This window comes from Gorilla gorilla, chromosome 8 (assembly GCF_029281585.2).
Source record: "Gorilla gorilla gorilla isolate KB3781 chromosome 8, NHGRI_mGorGor1-v2.1_pri, whole genome shotgun sequence".
Taxonomy (NCBI): domain Eukaryota; kingdom Metazoa; phylum Chordata; class Mammalia; order Primates; family Hominidae; genus Gorilla; species Gorilla gorilla.
Genome location: NC_073232.2, coordinates 26433674 through 26452262, shown reverse-complemented (window position 1 = coordinate 26452262; position 18589 = coordinate 26433674). Strand labels below are relative to the sequence as shown.

The 18589-nt window shown below is 42.4% G+C and overlaps 1 protein-coding gene across 1 annotated transcript in view; it reads left to right on the top strand.

Moving 5' to 3' along the window:
- Positions 1-10657: 10657 nt before the first annotated feature.
- The window catches only part of ST8SIA6 (ST8 alpha-N-acetyl-neuraminide alpha-2,8-sialyltransferase 6), a 137788-nt gene continuing 129856 nt past the window's right edge, over positions 10658-18589 (top strand). The window contains exons 1-2 of the mRNA XM_031014960.3: positions 10658-11071; positions 11569-11667. Coding sequence (XP_030870820.2) covers positions 10971-11071; positions 11569-11667 — 200 coding nt within the window. The 5' untranslated portion in view covers positions 10658-10970. The remainder of the gene's footprint in view (positions 11072-11568; positions 11668-18589) is intronic.

Below are 18589 nucleotides of genomic sequence, written 5' to 3'. Positions count from 1 at the left end.
CAAAGAACTCTGCAGGTGACGGCATGTGACTGCAGCTAGACAGCCACAGCCTTATCCCTCTTACTAGAAAGATGAGCTTATGACTCCAGCTGGGTCCTGTGGAAGGATTTTTCTAACTGAAGCTGGGGTGAAAGCCATCTCTTCGGGACCCTATAGGGCAATCGGTGTGAAGCTGCCTACAGCTGCTAGATGAAGAGAGCTCTCTTGCATTAGAAAGATGTAAGTTCACATGCAATGTGTTCAAGAAAGGCTTTCTGAGGGAATTTGAAGCTGAGATCCAAAGGACAAGTAGACATTAGCCAAGCGAAGGATGGATGGGTGGGTGTTGGGGGGTGTTGAGTACAGCATACAGGGGAGGGTCTTGGAGAAAACATGGCACATGCAAAAGTCCAGAAGCAAGAGAGAGTATGTCACGCTAGCTCAACTGTGGGAGGGTGAATGTGGCGGGAGTACAAAATGAAATGAGGAAACTGGAGAGGTGAGAGATGCTTGAATCCCAGAGCAATGCTAAGGATGTAGGCATGAACAGGAGGCCACTGGAAGCATAGGTTGGTTAGAAGGGGATGGAGGGACTGGACATTTCATGATGTGCCAGTCAGTGCTCCTGGTTACAAGTAATTGACCTGGGCAGCGGTGGAATTTAATAGGAGGATATTTATTGGCTAGTTCTGGAAACATCAGGAGGACTAGAGAACAGGGATTGGTAAATAGGCATAAACCCAAGGAGGCCAGGCGACAGAAACAATCCCACCAGGCATCGGCTACAGACACTGTTGTGCAATAGATCACTGCACGTTTGTCTTTTAGGGCCATCATTCTGCTGTTTGGGGAATGGAGGGGAAGTGGTGGTGGGTGTGGTGGTGGGCAAACCGGCCACAATAAAATCAGATAAGAGGCTGTTGCAATAATCCAGACAGGAGAGATAGTGGTGGCCTGGACCATGGAAAAGGCAAATGGCAGTGTGGATGGAGAGAAAGGAATGGGTTCAAGGGATATTGATGACATTGAAAGTGTGTTGATGGGTTGGATGTGGTGGCTGGAGGCACCAAAGAAGAACAGGGAGTCAGGGGTGACACTCACGTCTGGCTGCGGCATCTTGCTGGCTGAGGGTGCCCTTCATTTAGAGAAGTGGTCCCCAATCATTTTGGTACCAGGGACTGGTTTTGTGGAAGACATTTTTTCCACAGATGGAGTGGGGGTGGTTTCGGGATGGTTCAAGTGCATTATATTTGTTGCGCACTTTATTTCTACTATTATTACACTGTAATATAGAATGAGATAATTCTACAACTCACTGTAATGTAGAATTGGTGGGAGCCCTGAGCTTGTTTTCCTGCAACTTGATGGTCCCACTGGAAGGCGATGGGAGACAGTGACAGATCATCAGGCATTAGATTCTCATAAGGAGCAAGCCACCTAGATCCCTCACATGCGCAGCTCACAACAGGGTTCGTGCTCCTATGAGAATCTAACGCTGCTGCTGATCTGACAGGAGGCGGAGCTCAGGCGGTGATGTGAGTGCTGGGGAGCGGCTGTAAATACAGATGAAGCTTCGCTCACTCACCCGCCACTCACCTCCTGCTGTGTGGCCTGGTCCTAACAGGACACGGACTAATAATGGGGCTTGGGGACCTCTGATTTAGAGAACCCAGGAGGAGGAACAGAGTCCCTAGTAGGTTCACTTCACCCTCATTTTGCAGATGAAGAAACTCGGAGAAATTAAACATGCCACTCAGGGTCACATACCCAGTTAGTGGCACAGCCAAAATCCACACCAAACCTGTTTAAATAAAAACCTCATGCTCTGTATCTTACAACAGGGTGCTCTGAGTATCAGCATGGGAAGATCGCGGAGTAATCTATTAAAATCTCAGTACTACATTTACACGTCATCTTTTCCAAAGAAATATGACCAAGTGAAATTTTTAGCGGGAAAAAATATTTTCATGGGAAAACAACTTGCTCGAAATTTTTCAGTCTGTGGCTGACACATTTATCTGCCCTTTCATTCTGCTTTATTCTGCACTATTTACTGACGAAAGCTTCTCCTTATATTTACTTTTCTATCATTACTGTGATTGTACCCAGCATTTCTAAAGGCCATTGAAGTTTTCAGAGGAAAGGCAGTGGTTAGGTTAGCTACAGAAAAATGTCAGTTGCATATTATAAACACTTTGGCATTTACATTCATTTCTGTATTTAACAAATGCTTATTTTGTCCCTTCCATGTGTTCTAGGCACTGGAAACGGAGGAAAAGGGCAAAATAGACCAAGTCTGTGCCTTCATGGAGCTTCCATTGTAATTGGGAGAAGTCTCTAGCAATGTACAAATAAATACATAATGTATTTGGTGGTAACAAGTGGTAGAGAAAACATAAAGCAATGTAGGGAGGTAGGGGATGTTGAGTGCCTAGGGTTGAAAGGTAGTTCTTATTTTATTAAGGCAATATTTAATTGGACTAAAGAAAGGGGGGATAAGTCCAGAACATATCTGGAGCAAGAGCTTTTCTGGCAGAGAACAGAATGGCAAGAGCAAAGGCACGATGACAAAATCACGTTGACCCTGTGTTTTACAACCACATCATACATTTCTTTCCCAAGTGTAGAGAAGTGATAGAAGGGATGTAACCAGAAAATGATCTGAAGTTTGTGCCTGATTCCCAAATATCCCTAAATATTTATCCTCAATCTTGAAATATCAGATCATGTTCTAGAAAGATGCCTGGGAAAAAGAGGCCTTTAAATGAAAAGAAAAAGTTGAATTGCTTGTGTCAATAGACCTGGAAATTTTCTACCAAGTCCAAAACCTACATGCATATAAGTAGGGACAAAATTGGTCCTGTAAATCAGTAGTGAGGATTATTATTCTGGTTAGTTGCCAATGACTGTAGAATCAACTATTTGCTAATTTTCTGTTCTCTATTGTGAGAGATAGGTACAAAGTCAATAGTAATTTGTAGTGTTAAATATAGAAATGGAACAACTGATACTTTTCATTTATACTGATTCTTAAGCTACGGATAAAAGTGTTGAGTATTTTACATGGTTTTATTTAGGTTTAATGCTTCAATGATATTAAGAAACTTATTTTTCGTATGTTGAGTAGTCAAATGGCATGTCGAAAACCTGCACGGGACCATGGACGCACTTCACTCAAACAATTGTTAAGATCCTGTCTCATTCTTGGTTAGAAAGAAATTGTTTTTATTAAGCAATTAAGCATCTGGCTCCTTTTTGATTTAAGATATTAATTTGTTTTCTCATTCTATTTGAAGCTGCTGTCAAACTTATCTTGTTTTACTAAAATTTCTTTTCTTTTCTTTTTTTTGAGATGAGATCTCGCTATGTTGCCAGGCTGGCCTTGAACTCCTGGGCTCAAGTGATCCTCCTGCCTCAGCCTCCCAAGTAGCAGGGATTACAGGCATGAGCCACTGCACTTGGCCTCAGATTTTTTTTTTTTTTAATTTAGGAAAAGTTGCTAAATATATCCTTTCTAAGATGATAATGGTTTTCCTCCAATACCCCAATAATATGGTAAATAAAATTAGATTTTCTCATGTTGAAACATCCTTGCACCGTAAGAATAAATAGTAATGGTTCTTGTGTTGTAATTTTGGGGATTTATGGTATATAAAGTTTGTTCTTTCATTTGAATTGCTGAATAAACAAATAGATGTGGCCAGGCGTGGTGGCTGATGCCTGTAATCAAAGCACTTTGGGAGGCTGAGGCAGGCGGATCACGAGGTCAGGCATTCGAGACCAGCCTGGCCAACATGGTGAAACCCCGTCTCTACTAAAAATACAAAAATTAGCCTGGCGTGGTGGCACTTGCCTGTAATCCCAGCTACTTAGGAGGCTGAGGCAGGAGAATCGCTTGAACCAGGAGGCAGAGGTTGCAGTGAGCCAAGATTGTGCCACTGCACTGCAGCCTGGGCGAGAGAGTGAGACTCCATCTTAAAAAGAAAAAATAGATGTATATTTAATATCTGTCTTTGGGCCAGGCATGGTGACTCATGCCTGTAATCCCAACACTTTGGGAGGCTGAGGTGGGTGAATCACCTAAGGTCAGAAGTTCGAGACCAGCCTGGCCAACACGGCGAAACCCCGCCTCTACTAAAAATACAAAAAAATTAGCAGAGCATGATGGCCCACACCTATACTTCCAGCTACTCGGGCGGCTGAGGCAAAAGAATCGCTTGAACCTGGGAGGCAGAGGTTGCAGTGAGCTGAGATCATGCCACTGCACTCCAGCTTGGGCAAAAGAGTGAAACTCCATCTCCAAAAAAAAAAAAAAAAAAAAAAAAAAAAAAAAAATCTGTTTCTGATACATATATATTTTTTTGATCAGTGTAGTTTCCCTGTCCTTTTCCTGTGTGCTTTTTCTTTTTTTTTTTTGCAATTGTCACCAGTTCAATCCGACATTGATTCAGATTTTTGCCATATAAGTTCTGCCAGATATTCTAAGTTCTGCAACATTTTTGTGTTTTGTTTTGCTTTAATGTTGTCAGTTCACTTCTCAACATATTCTACTGCCTTACTACCTCTTTTTCAGTTTTTCTTTCTTTGGACTTTCCTACCATAGTGTTTACATTATATTTAGTTTCCTGGGGAGTGTGAAGTGATCTTGCTTAAATTTGTCTGCTGTTTCCTGGAGTAAGTCTCTTCCAACACATTTTCTTCACTTCCCTTTTTACTGGTTACATTTCTTTCCTTTTATCTTATATTTTCCAGAACATTTGCATAATTTCCTTTCCTGTCTGGTCATCTTTGAAATAAGTCATGTCTGTTCTTTTCTGCTACTTGCTAGGAATATTGTGAATGGAAATTCTCTGGCAGTCCTTCTTTTTTCTTTGTGCACTTGTTGAAATTTAGTTTTGCATTACGGGCTGGCTGTCGATTTTTTTTTCAGTTTACTGTTTATAGTTTAGGTTATACGGAATGAAGAGGTGGGGAAGAGAAGTTGGAGAAAGAAATGTGACAGAGTTTGACATATTGTCTCTGCATGCTCACTCTCCACCCCTCAATCTGTTGAAACAACTGAAGTTTTGCCTGGTCTGACAGGGTCTAGAACTAGGCAGGATATTCTGACCCTGGGAGAGGCCAGTTTGGTGTGAAAATGGGTAACTCAAAAACTTTTTGTTATCAGATAGGTAGAACAGGTACTCATTTTTCCTTGGTAAATTGACTTTAGTCGGTAGCCACAACATTCTTTTGCAGCATCTCTCCCTCAGTTTAGCAGCATCTCTAGGTAACTAGCATTCCTCTGGCAAGAACGCTACATTTGCTGAAAACAGAAATGTTAGCTTCCAGCTCTTTTTTAATCTTGCAGCCCTGGCTATTCACACTGATTACTACTTGTTTTTACTGTGGTTTACTCCTAGCCTTTGCCCTTTCAAATTGAGAATTAGTAGGGCCTTAAAAACTTTTCTACTTTTTTTTTTTTTTTTTCAAGAGACAGAGTCTTTCTCTGTCACCCAGGCTGGAGTGCAGTGGCATGATCTTGGCTCACTGCAACCACCGCTTCCCCAGCTCAGGTGATCTTCCCACTTCCCCCTGCCAAGTAGCTGGGACTGCAGGCACGAGCCACTGTGCCTGACTAATTTTTTAAAAAAAAGGATTTTTTGTAGAGATGGCGTCTTGCTGGCTTGCCCAGGCTTGTCTTGAACTCCTGGACTCAAGCAATTTTCCCGCCTCGGCCTCCCAAAGTGCTGGGATTACAGGCATGAGCCACCATACCCAACCAACTTTTCTACTTGTTTCCCACAAATATAAGATCATAAATAGAGGAGACATGCCTTGAAATTGGCATTCTTGTCCAATTAGTTCGCTTTAAGCAGGGAGTTTGTGAAATGGGATTGTTGCCATTTTATAGTCTTGAGATATTAATGAATAGTGTGCATTTCCCCTTTTAGTCTTTTATAGTGTTTTAAGTGCATTCCAAAGAGAGGGATTTAGGAAATTTGAATGTTTATATGTTAAAAATCTATTTCATAAAGTGAATAATAATTCTCATATTTTGTCCCGTAGTTTTAGTTATACTCTGTAAATTAAAACTACTTTATGCATAGAATTACTTTATTATTATTATTATTATTTTTTGAGACAGAGCCTCACTCCATCACCCAGGATGGAGTACAGTGGTGCCATCTCAGCTCACTGCAACCTCCACCTTCTGGGATCAAGTGATCCTCCCACCTCTGCCTCTAGAGTCGCAGGGACCATAGGTGTGCACCACCATGCCCTGGTAATTTTTTTTTCTTTTGGTATTTTTTATAGAGGAGGGGTTTTGCTATATTGCCCAGGTTGATCTCGAACTCCTAGGCTCAAGCGATCTGCCCACCTCAGCCTCCCAAAGTGCTGGGATTACAGGTGTGAGCCACTGCGCCTGGCCCCCATTCTTCAATATTCCACTAACAGCGTTCAAAAATCTGTAATAAGACATACTTGGAGAGATACTGAGGTCATTGATTTCTTCAAGTCATTTCTACTTTTACTTATGTCCTATGACTTATTGAAAATACGTAGTCTTGGTTATCATAGTCTTATAAACGTCCTCCCCAAGGTATAGCTTAATGTTATAAATGACCTATTGTCCTGCAGTCCTCACAAATCCTTAATGTTACAAAAACCAATCAAGCAGTCTGAAACATCAGAAATCATCCTTTCTAAACAGAGAGGTAAAAATGTCTCCCGAATGAAGAAAAGAGTCTTTGGTTCATCAATTTTTTGTGCGTTTCTCACAGCATTCCTTTTTTTCCTTATATTGAAGATGTTCATATACACCAGTGAGATATATTTGTATCTGCTGTGTATTTAGCGTGTATATACATAGTATACATGTATATGCATTCTATATACACATATTTGTTTATATAGTGTGTGTATATATACACATAATCTATGTAGAGATATAGCATACCTATGTACACTCATTCACTGTTATATATCAGTAAGAATCTTCAATACAAGGAAAAAAATTATGGAGATACATTACAGCTATCAGTATATATACATACTATGTAAACAAATATATGTATATATAGTTTCTATACATTTATATTATATACATAATATATAATCATGTATATACACAATATAATATACATAATATTATATAACAATTTGCATATGCATAATTATTATATGGAATGTATATGCATAGTATATATATACATAATATATAATGTATATATACATACATATATAGTATAATGTATCTAGTGTGTATATATACATTATATATTATATATGTAGTATATATTATGTATATATGTAGTATATACTATGTATATAATATATACATAATGTGTATACATAATGTGTATACACAATATGTATATAACGCTATATATTCTGTACATTATGTATTATGTATATAGTGTATATACATATATATTATGTATATATCAAATGTCAGGTAGACTCTTGATATTTGTGATTCATCTTTCTGAATCCCCAAATCCACACTTATGGAAATTTTACACGTTTCTAGCTTTCCCCTGAATCATCTTTTTTGTGGAAAGTCACTTGTTAGCCAAATAAGAAACCTTACACTCCAAATCAGAAACTTCAACTTTCAAGATTTCCATAGGCCTGGAGACTTTTTATATATCGAAACTTCCCAATCATTTTTTAAAAGTTATTTTATGAAGGTAAGGACATTCATGATGATAAATAAAGAATAACAAAGACAAAATGAGAGGCCCATGTGGAGTGGACTGGGTGAGTGAGGTAGGCTCGCCACTTACACAAGCTTGGGAGCAGCATCTGGATGTCAACCTGAGTTTACGTTTCAATTCCTGGCCTCAGCAGCATTTCAAATTACTACATGGCATAGATCTTTAGGGTTGCAAGTCAAGCCTGCAAATGTTAAGCTACCAAATGCACACTTTTCCAGTAGTGGTTCTATGGCTAATAATGTTAAGGTATCATTTTCTTGTCAGGTTTCTTTCTCTCTCAAGGATGAGCAAGATAATTCATATCTTACCCACCCAGGTCTTAAATTAGAAAGCTTGTGGTAAAGTTCCCTACTGTCAAATTTTAACACTGGGCTCAGAATTCCCATTGCAAATTTACACTTGTTTTTCCAATTAAAATGGGCTTTTGTGAGTCCCCTGCTGATAGCCATTGGCTTGATAAAAAGTAACTTCATTTGCAGCAAGGGTGTTTAGGGAACCCAGTGCAAGGCTGACTCTTCTGCTGTTGCCTTGAGCCCAGCTGTGCTGAAATATTAAACTTTAGTAAATTAGGTGAAATTGCAGCTTCCTGGCTGATACAATAATGCTTTTTTCTTTTTCTGCAAACCATGTTCAGCATTAGTTTTCTGCACAATTTTCTGCACTGAGATAAAAATTGGAATATCTTTCAAATCAAGGCAACTCTTCATTTTCTAGATAATTGTGCCATATTCTACTTATTTAACAAATGGCTTAAACTTTGAAATATGTAGAATTAGATTACTGTATTATTCTATCACTACCTGAATATAGCATTACTTTATGTCATACTCAGATGAAGCAACTGAATCCCTATAAATATTAGTTTTATATAAAAGTAGAAGCCTGTTTTTATTCCTGATTAGTACATACATTAACAGCAGTGATGAGCTATAGAAGGAAATCACATTCCTAGTCACATTTATTTTTAGTTTTTTTGCTCCATTTTCTCTTTAAAAATAACACTAGTTCTTATGTGCTTTTATTCATTTACCAAACATTTATTGATCAATTATTATGTGCAAACTTCTGTTTTGTATACAACAAGATGTTTTTAGAGTAAATCTGGAATTAGCAGAAAGAGACTAGGGACACTGGTATCTCTTGCCTTAATATATGTTTTCTTGTGATGGAATCTTTGGTGACAGCTTTATTTGGCTATCTGGCCTGGTTGCTCCCAAATGGTTCTCACTTTGGCCTCTTTCAGGTGAAGACCATATGCTTCTAGGAGATGTCAGTTGAAATATCATATTTTTGTTGCTTGGGAAAGTTAACTCATGAAAGCCTTTTCAAAATTGAAGTCATTTCAAAAGATCTTATCAAGGTACTCCCAAGATGGTGGAATCCAAGGGTTGCATTTGGAAAAATCTCAAAACTATACAAAAGTAAGAGTGAATAGTTTTATAAGCCTGCATATAACCACAATGGAATTAAAACCTAGGGAAGTGGCTAAGTGGGGGCTTGGGCAGTCAGGATAGCTTAGGGCATAAAGAGTTGAGACCCACTTTTAAATAAATAGAGAGCCAGTCTGTTTCATAGTGTTGTTGGATCACTCTCCTGCAACAGATGAGATACTCGTAAATGAGATACTAACCAATATGATCTAGACTGTGGTTTAGTTCTGGCTGCCATAAGAAGGATATCATAGGCTGGGTGACTGAAAGAACAGAAATTTATTTTTCACAGTTCTGGAGGGTAAGAAACCCAAGATCAGTGTGCCAGCATGGTCAGATTCTGGTGAGGGTCCTCTTCCTGCTTGGCAGAAAGCTGCCCTCGTGCTGTGTCTTTACACTGCACAGAGCAGAGAGAGAGGAGGCAAATTCCCCGCTGCCTGCTCTTATGAGGGAACTAATTCCACCAGGAAGCCTCCACCCCATGAACTAATCAGGTATGAAAGGCCCCACCTCCAGATACCACCACATTAGATTGGGGATTTGGGTTTCAACATATGAATTTTGTAGAGACACAAACATTCAGCCCATAGCAGTGTTAAAAGAAAAACATCAGACAAATTAAATTTAGCACAGTTTATTCGAGCAAAGGGTTCATGAATTGGGCAGCACTCACAACCAGAGGAGGTCCAGTGAGGTCCACCCCGTGGTGTGAGGAGCAAAGCTTGATAGGCCAAACTCAGAAGCACAGTGGAGAAACTGATTGGCTATAGCTATGCAGGCTGCCTTGTGGGGCCTGGTATAATGAGTTGGTTGCCCGTGATTGGCCAGTAGCCCCCTGTTCATTACAGCCTAATGTAGGTTTCCATTGTTAGGTGGGAACTCAGCGTACAGAGGCAGCCTCAAGCTAATGGCCTCTTGCTTATTTAAGAGCAGTATGCAAACTTTTTCTGGAAAGTTTCAAATGGTAAATATTTTAGGCCCTGTGGGCTATGCCACCTCTGTCATCACTACTCAATTCTGCCCTTGCAGCCCTAGATCATACAGCCATATGCAGTCACTGATAATACAAAGCCATGGGCATGGAGGTTTTCCAATAAAACTATTTGCAAATACAGGCAGGGGCTAAATGGGTCTCCAGGTAGTAATGTGCTCACGCCTAAAGGTCTCCTAGCCCCTCATACCAATTCGCTGTCCCTCTGAATCTGGGTTGAAGTAAGCACAGGTTACTGCTTCTGTTCAGTGTCATGATCCACCCAGCAATTCTCCAGTCCCCGGCTTTCTTCATGCGTGGGAGGATCCAGCCAAGCGACTGCACAGTTTTAAAAGTTTTTGAAGCGGCCCCTTTCTCCTCTCCTCTCTCCGCAGGCAGAGTTGTGGTGTGGCTGGGTGGTCTGCGTGGGCTTCCGGGGGACTCGCGGGCACTCGGGACGAGGCGAGGGCGCAGAAAACTTAGAGCCCAATCAGCACGGAGTTGAGCTTCCGCGCCCCAACCTTCAGGTGACCCCGCGCGGCGGCGGCGGCAGCAGCAGTGGCAGCGGCGACCGGAGACCGCAGCAGCTCGGAGCGCCTCCGGGAGGACAGGCGGCGAGCTCGGCGAATCGTCATCTGCCAGCCGATCGCTGCGCTCCGCGGGCCGGGGCCGGGAGCCCGGAGCGAGCCCGAACGCGGCTTCTTCTCCGCCCGCCGCGGAGACTCTGCCGGGTGGGCTGCGGGCGCCCCTCGCTGCCGCCTGTGAACGCTGTGGGTGCGCGGGGTTGCGGCCACGGCGGCGGTGGCGGCGGCGGCGGGAGCCGCGAGTCGGGGCCGCCCGGGCTGTGCTTCTCCCCGGCAGCAGCGGTGGCGGCGGCGCCTGTGGCTCAGGATGCGGCCGGGGGGCGCACTGCTCGCCCTGCTCGCCAGCCTGCTGCTGCTGCTGCTGCTGCGCCTGCTCTGGTGCCCGGCAGACGCGCCCGCCCGCGCCAGGTAACCCACCCACCCGCCGGCCGCGCCCCGCGCCGCGCGCCCCGCCTGGCGCCCCCGTACCCCCAAGCCGCCCATCGCTTCCCCTCGGGCGCGGAGACTTTTGGCCGCGGCGGGGAGCAGCCCACGGGCGGCGACGGCCTGAGAGTGGAGTGGGGGAGGGGGTCGCAGGGAGGCGACCCTCCGACCGGTGGACGGCGGCTGGGGAGCAGAGGGACCGGTCAGGGCTGCGGGGGCTCTAGCGCGCATCGCTGTGGGCGAGGCAGCTGTGGAGCGGGACCTGCCGTCGGGTTCCGCATCAGGATCTCATGCTCCCCATTCTGGTCCTTGCTGTCTCTTCCTTCCCGCCCTAAGGCTCTTCCAACTCTGGGGCTGGGGACCTGGCCTGGGAGCCGGGGAGTGCGAGATCTCCCTGCCAGGCAAGGAGCGCGACTCCCAGCCTGTCAGCCAACAGCACCCGGCGGGGTGTAGCAACTTAAGTTTTCTCCCCGGCTGTGCAGGATTCTGGTGGAGGAAAGCAGGGAGGCCACCCACGGCACCCCCGCAGCGCTGAGGACGCTCCGGAGCCCGGCGACCGCGGTACCGCGCGCCACTAACAGGTACAGCGGCGCCCAGAGCGGGCGGACTGGGGCTCGGGAGCTGCGAGCCGGGCATGGGGCGCGGCTGCACCGGCTTGGACTCGTTGGGAGTAGGCAGGCTGGGACGGCGCGATTGAGTGTGAGAGTGTGCGTGTGTTTGAAGAGGGCGCGGGGTGTGTGTGGGGGGGGCACCCTTCACACTCCCTCAACCCTCTAAGCCTCGATGTGAATGGTCTTTGAATCAAGGGGGATCCTCCAGCAGCTGCATTTGAAAAACGGGTGCTGAGTTTTCCTCTCGACAATGGTGTGTTGAAAGCACCCCCGCCCCCCACCCCGCCACCTTTCGAGAGAAGCAGCTCAGCCTGTCTTTATGGAAGGATTTGCTTGGTTTGCTTCTTGTTTTCTATGCTTTAAAGTGCACCGGTGTTAAGATTCAGGGTTTTTTTTTTGCATGCTAGGGATGATTTTGTCCTTAGTGACCGGAGGCTTAAATTTTTTTCTTATCATTCATATGTGTATTTATTCATAGGCAGTAATTGTTTTTTTTTCTGATTGTAAAAGTAATACAGCTTTGTGCAGAAAGTTAGAAAATAGAACTGTATAAAAGAAAATGTTATTCATTCAGAGTCCTTACCTCTCAGAGACCATATTCAGGGTGGTTTTGGTCTATATTTCTTCCAGCAGTCTTTTCTATATACATATATTTCAAAAATATAACTTAGATTATACATTGTAGTTTATGTTCTGCCTTTTTTCTAAAAATCCTAGACCTATACCTGTCATTACATTCCCCTCCCCCCACAAAAACATTGCTTTGGATTGTTGCATAACTTATTATCTGAACGTGCCATAATCTATTTAATAGTTTCCATTTTCAGACATTTAGGTTGCTTCTTGTTTCTGTTTTATTTTGTTTGCCATCAGTAATTCTATGAAATGCATCCTTGTATGTAAATCTTTATCTTCATTTCAAATTAATTACCCAGGATGGACAGATAGGAGTTGAGATTAGTAAGTCAAAGAGTATGTACTCTTTAGATTCTAAGTCACATTGTCAGTTGCTTCCTAGAAGGGCTGAATCAATTTACATTTTCACAAGCAGAATGTACTGCTTCCTGCCTTAGCATTGCTATTATGATTGCAATCTTGTATACGGTCCCTTTTCCTCTTTTTATCTCTTGCAAATCCCTTTTCTTCTGCGTATGCTTCTCTATATTCTTGGCTCTTGGATCCACCTTAATCTTCTGATGGTGTAACTCCAGGAAGCTCTAGCACAGCTCTAAGAAGGGTCTGGAAGTGGCTGGATAAACCCTGAAGTGAGGAATACCACTGCCTGCCACCCCCTCATTGGAATTTCGCAGCATATTAGAGGCACTAGGACCTCCTGGAGTAACAAAAGCTTTTGAGAAAAATAGTGTCCTATAGTTTTATTCTATTCAGGTTGGTGTACTATAGGTAGCCTAGCTTTCTTGATGAACTGAGAAGCATTCCATCTTTTCCCAAGTCCTGTGGCTATTGCACATTCGAGGGTTGACCCTTTGGGAAAATTTGAAAGAATGTACTCATTAAATGGTTTGATCTCAGGTCGTTTTTAGAGGTAATTCTTTGATGAATTTTTCACTTTCTTTTGACATACTTCTTTTCTACTTGGCATACTTCTTGGGCTAATATAGGTAACTCATAATTCTGAATATGGCCCATTTTTTTAAGCTTTCTAAAATTTATACCGTTCTTGTGTGTTTGTAAAAGCCTCTTTATGTTTTGATTTACTTTATGTCCCCTTTATCATTTATGATTTTGGTTATTTATGGAGCAGGGGTGCAAGTTTTAATCCACCATACTACTTGGTTGTATAGAGAAATTGTAATTTCTTCATTTTTCTGGAGCTGGTCTGATCTTCCCACATGAGCCTCATGGTAATAATGCTGGTAGGAATAAGGAGAGCCAACAGTTAATGAACTCTTCTTATGGGCCAGACACTGATCTAAGCACTTGACATTTTTAATTTAAAAATTTTTCAAAATAGGTTTGGGGGTAAAGTGCATTTTTGCTACATGGATATATTGTCTAGTGGTGAAGTCGGCATTTTAGTGCAACCGTACCCAAATAGGGTGTACTCATTGTACCCAATGGATAATTTCTCAGCTCTCCCCTCACTCTCACTCTCCCACCTTTCTGTGTCTCCAGTGTTTATTATTCACAATCTGTGTCTATATGTACACATTATTTAGCTCCTATTTATGAGAACATGTGGTATTTGACTTTCTGAGTTATTTCATGTAAGAGAATGGCCTCCAGTTCCCTTCCTGTTGCTGCAAAAGACATTAAATCCTTCTTTTTTTATGGCTGAGTTGTAATATGTGGTACATATATGCCACATTTTCTTTATCCAGTCCTCTATTGAGGGACACTTAGGTTGATTCCATGACTTTGCTGTTGGGAATAAGCACTTTACATTTAATTCATTGAATCCTTAAGAAATACTAAGACAAACTATTGTTATTCTAATTCTTATAGAGGGGCAAATCGAAGCAACAAGATGAAGTAAATTGCCCACAATCACAGAGTTAACATATTGTGGAGCCCGGAGTGAAACCCAGGCCAGGAGAATCCAGAATCCCACACGTTTAATCTCCCACTGTGTTGCCTGCCATAGATGCTGGGAAAGATGGTGTGTGTGTGTGTGTGTGTGTGTGTGTGTTCAAATATTCAATCCAGGCAAAAGCTTAGAGGTGACAATTGAAGAGACTCTTTCTGGCAATATTTGTTCTTTCTGAGGAAAAATGCCCAGGCTCTCGGATTGCTCCTCCCATCTCATCTCACTTTAAGATGCCATCCAAGTAGGCCGTGCACGGAGGCTCACGCCTGTAATCCCAGCACTTTGGGAGGCAGAGGTGGGTGGATCACTTGAAGTTAGGAGTTCGAGACTAGCCTGACCAACATGATGAAACCTTGTCTCTACTAAAGGATACAAAAATTAGCTGGGTGTGAGTGTGTGCACCTGTAGTCCCAGCTACTCAGGAGGCTGAGAGGTGAGAATCGCTTGAACCAACGCAGGGGAGGTTGCAGTGAGCCAAGATCATGACACTGCACTCCAGCCTGGGTGGCAGGCCAAGGCTCTGTCTCAAAAGAAAAAAAGAAAAAGATGACATTCAGGTATATTACGGAGGGGGCCTTAGGTGACGCAGCAGTCAAGAGTTGAAACTCATGATTATGGTATCTTTTCCTTCTAATCTACAGGGTGATGTTGATCCTTTTCCATCCAGTGGCCAGGCACTCTGTTGAGAGCCAATGATAAGATCTGCAGCTTGTGGCTCTTTCTTTTCCCTCAGGTGTTGCACCTGTTGTTGCTCCTGGCTAGTCTTGTCCTCACCTGAGATCCTACTGATGTTACCTTTCAGGGATCTAGCAAAGATTCTCTTCTGATCCTATCTTGGGTTGTCTCTCTGTGACATTTGCTATGATGCTACTCACTCAGCTGTTGCTAGCTAGCTCCACAGTCACCTCTCACCTGTTTCTGGGCCTCATCTAAACATATAAGAACCAAAATTGGTTCAGAAAACTAAATATCATGGCCTCCCTCTACTTGCTCCAGCAAGTAGATATAACCCTACTCTTAGTTATCTCAGGATGGAGTGCTGCCCAAGAAGTGATCTATTTCAAAATCCTGACTGGAGGAGGAAGCAAAGCTTTTTTGTCCTTGTTATTACTCTTGTCACTAGCTTTCTATTGCCCCCATCTTTCTCCCTCTCTGAGCCAAAACTTTCCTCTTTCTTTTTTGCTCTTCTGCTCCTACTGACTCAGTTCCAGAAATTTGCAGGCTTCCCTGTTTCATATTCTATTCGCCCTGATGCAAACCTCCAGGTATAACTCAAGCTCAAGCCTTAATGATAAATTGTGGGGACTAGAGGCAAAGGATTGGGAAAATTCAAGGAGCTGTGTCTTCCAGGTAAGATGGTTAATGTGCTAAAGTGGGAGAATGAAAAGAATTTGGAATATATTCTCTTGAGGCTGCAGAAAATTCTATTTTACTTGTCTAAAGTGGATTATTACCTTATCTTCTCTTTTTGCATTCTTTCAGGAAAAAGTCTTAATCTCTTCTTCCTCCCTGCAAAGATGTTTCAAGTGGGCTAGGGTAAAGTCATATACTCAGAAAGACAAAAGAGAAAATAAACTAGTAGTTTTCAAAATATCACCCCATTACAATGGATCCTTTCTCTCGCTAATAAGCTTTGTCAAAGTTTTTCATTGGCTTTCTTGTCTTTAAATAACCAGCTCTTGGATTTATTTCTCAATTTATATATATTTTCATGTTCTATTTCCTTTGTGGTACTTTTATCTTTTAAAATATTCTATTTTTTCAACTTAATATCTTGAAATGAATACTTGATTTATTTACGTTATTTTTCCTCTTTTTTGTAACAAAAATATTTAATACTATGAATTTTCCATTGAATGCAGCTTTGGACTCATTTCTTCAGTTTCTATATATAATGTTTAGATTTTTAAAAATACATTCTAAACTGTTTATAATTACATTTTAGAACTTTTTGTTTATCTTCAGAGTCATTTAGGTGAAGACTTTGAATATTTTATTCTAAAATATTATTTTCTTAAATAATATTAATTTCATTTTGATTATGAAAGAAGCTCAATAAAACCCTGCTGGCCGGGCGCAGTGGCTCACACCTGTAATCCCAGCACTTTCGGAGGCCGAGGTGGGTGGATCACAAGGTGAGGAGATTGAGACCATCCTGTGAATGGTGAAACCCTGTCTCTACCAAAAAAAAAAAAAAAAATACAAAAAATACAAAAAATTAGCCGGGCGTGGTGGCGGGCACCTGTAGTCCCAGCTACTAGGGAGGCTGAGGTGGGAGAATGGAGTGAACCCAGGAGGCGGACCTTGCAGTGAGCCGAGATTGCGCCACTGCACTCCAGCCTGGGTGACAGAGCGAGACTCCATCTCAAAAACAACAACAACAACAACAACAATAAAAACCCTGCCATAATGCCATAAGTGAGTACCCAAATATCCAATCATTAGAAATGAGGGGTTGAATTATTGGGAGATTAATGAAACGGCCCACACAAGCTTGTGTAACTAGCTAATTTGGAGTACCATGGGAACATCCATGTCTTGGCTATGATTTGGCACCTTTTGGTGGCAGCTGTCCACTTTGGCTTTAAACATCTATGGTGATGATTTGGAATTGTGTGGCTGGCCGTGACGTCCTGCACAGCAACTGCTGTTATTCTTTGAATGTCCTGGTTAGTTGGTGTCTGTTTCATTGGCCCATCTGTGATGATTGAACCATGAGTTTACCAGAGACGGGGGACCTCACCTTCATGTCTCTGTTTTCCTATAGAGGTTCGCCTGCTATTTATCTTAATGGCCTTTCTCTCCCTTTCCTGTGGTCCTTTTCCTCTGCAGAAGGACTTTGGCCTCTACTTGCTAATTGGTAAGGCTAATTAGAAATCCTCAAACTAGGCCAGGCACAGTGGCTCACACCTATAATCCCAGCACTTTGGGAGGCCAAGGCAGGCAGATCACTTGAGGTCAGGAGTTTGAGACGAGCCCGGCCAACATGGTCAAACTCTTGTCTCTACTAAAAATACAAAAATTAGCCAGATGTGGTGGCGGGTGTCTGTAATCCCAGCTACTCAGGAGGTTGAGGCACGAGAATCACTTGAACATGATCTCACCAAGATCGCTCCACTGCACTCTATCCTGGACGACAGAGTGAGACTCTATCTCAAAAAAAATTTTTTTTAAATTTTAATATTAGTTAAATTAATCTACATAGTTTTTGGGGTCATGTGGCAAAGGGGTGGACTTTTTAGTTAGTAATTATTATTTTATTATACACTTTTTCCTATGAAAATTATTTTTTGATTTGAATTGAGTTATTGCTTAACAACCTAGTACTATTTAGATTATCTTTTCATTGCTTGGAATTTCTCATTTTAAATGATCCCCTCCTCATTTCCTCAGTTTTTTGTTCTTTATTTCTTTCTTGGTCATAAGCTTGGTATTTATTTGCATAAGTCTCATATTTTTAGCATTGGAATATGGATTATAGTCATGAAACTTTAGATATTTGAGGGCACTTTTTTTTGGTAGTTCATGAAAGCTTTTATTGTATTTTAAGGACATAATTCTTTTTGTTTTTTTTCTTTTGAGACGGAATTTTGCCCTCGTTGCCCAGGCTGGAGAGCACTGGCGCAATCTTAGCTCACTGCAACCTCCGCCTCCTGGGTTCCAGTGATTCTCCCGCCTCCGCCTCCTTAGTAGCTGGGATTACAGGCCCACACCACTGCACCTAGCTAATTTTTATAAAGATGGGGTTTACTAATTTTTAGTAAAGATGGGGTTTCACTATGTTGGCCAAGCTGGTCTACAACTCCTGACCTCATGATCCAGCCCCCTCGGCCTCCGAAAGTGCTGGGATTACAGGCATGGGCTACTGCTCCCAGCCACAATTCTTATTTTTCATACATGGATTCTGTTATTTGATCACAGCTTTATTATTTTTTCTCTTTTCTTTTCTTTTTTTTTTTTTTGAGACAGAGTCGGTAATGGCGCTATCTTGGCTCACTGCGACCTCTGCCCCCAGGGTTCTAGCAATTCTCCTGCCTCAGCCTCCCAAGTAGCTGGGATTACAGGCAGCATCCGCCACCACGCTCAGCTAATTTTTTTTTTTTTTTTTTGGTAGAGACCAGGCCAGTCTTGAACTCCTGACCTCAGGTGATTCACCCGCTGCAGCCTCCCAAAGTGTTAGGATTACAGGCATGAGCCACTGCGCCCAGCCCTTTTTGTCTTTTTATTCTTAAAGCTTTGTAGACATTTTTCCTCTATTTTGTGAAGTGAATCTTTGTTTTCTGTCTCGCATAGTTCTTATTCTGCCTTTTCTTCACCATCCCCTCCCCAAGTTAATAACTTTAT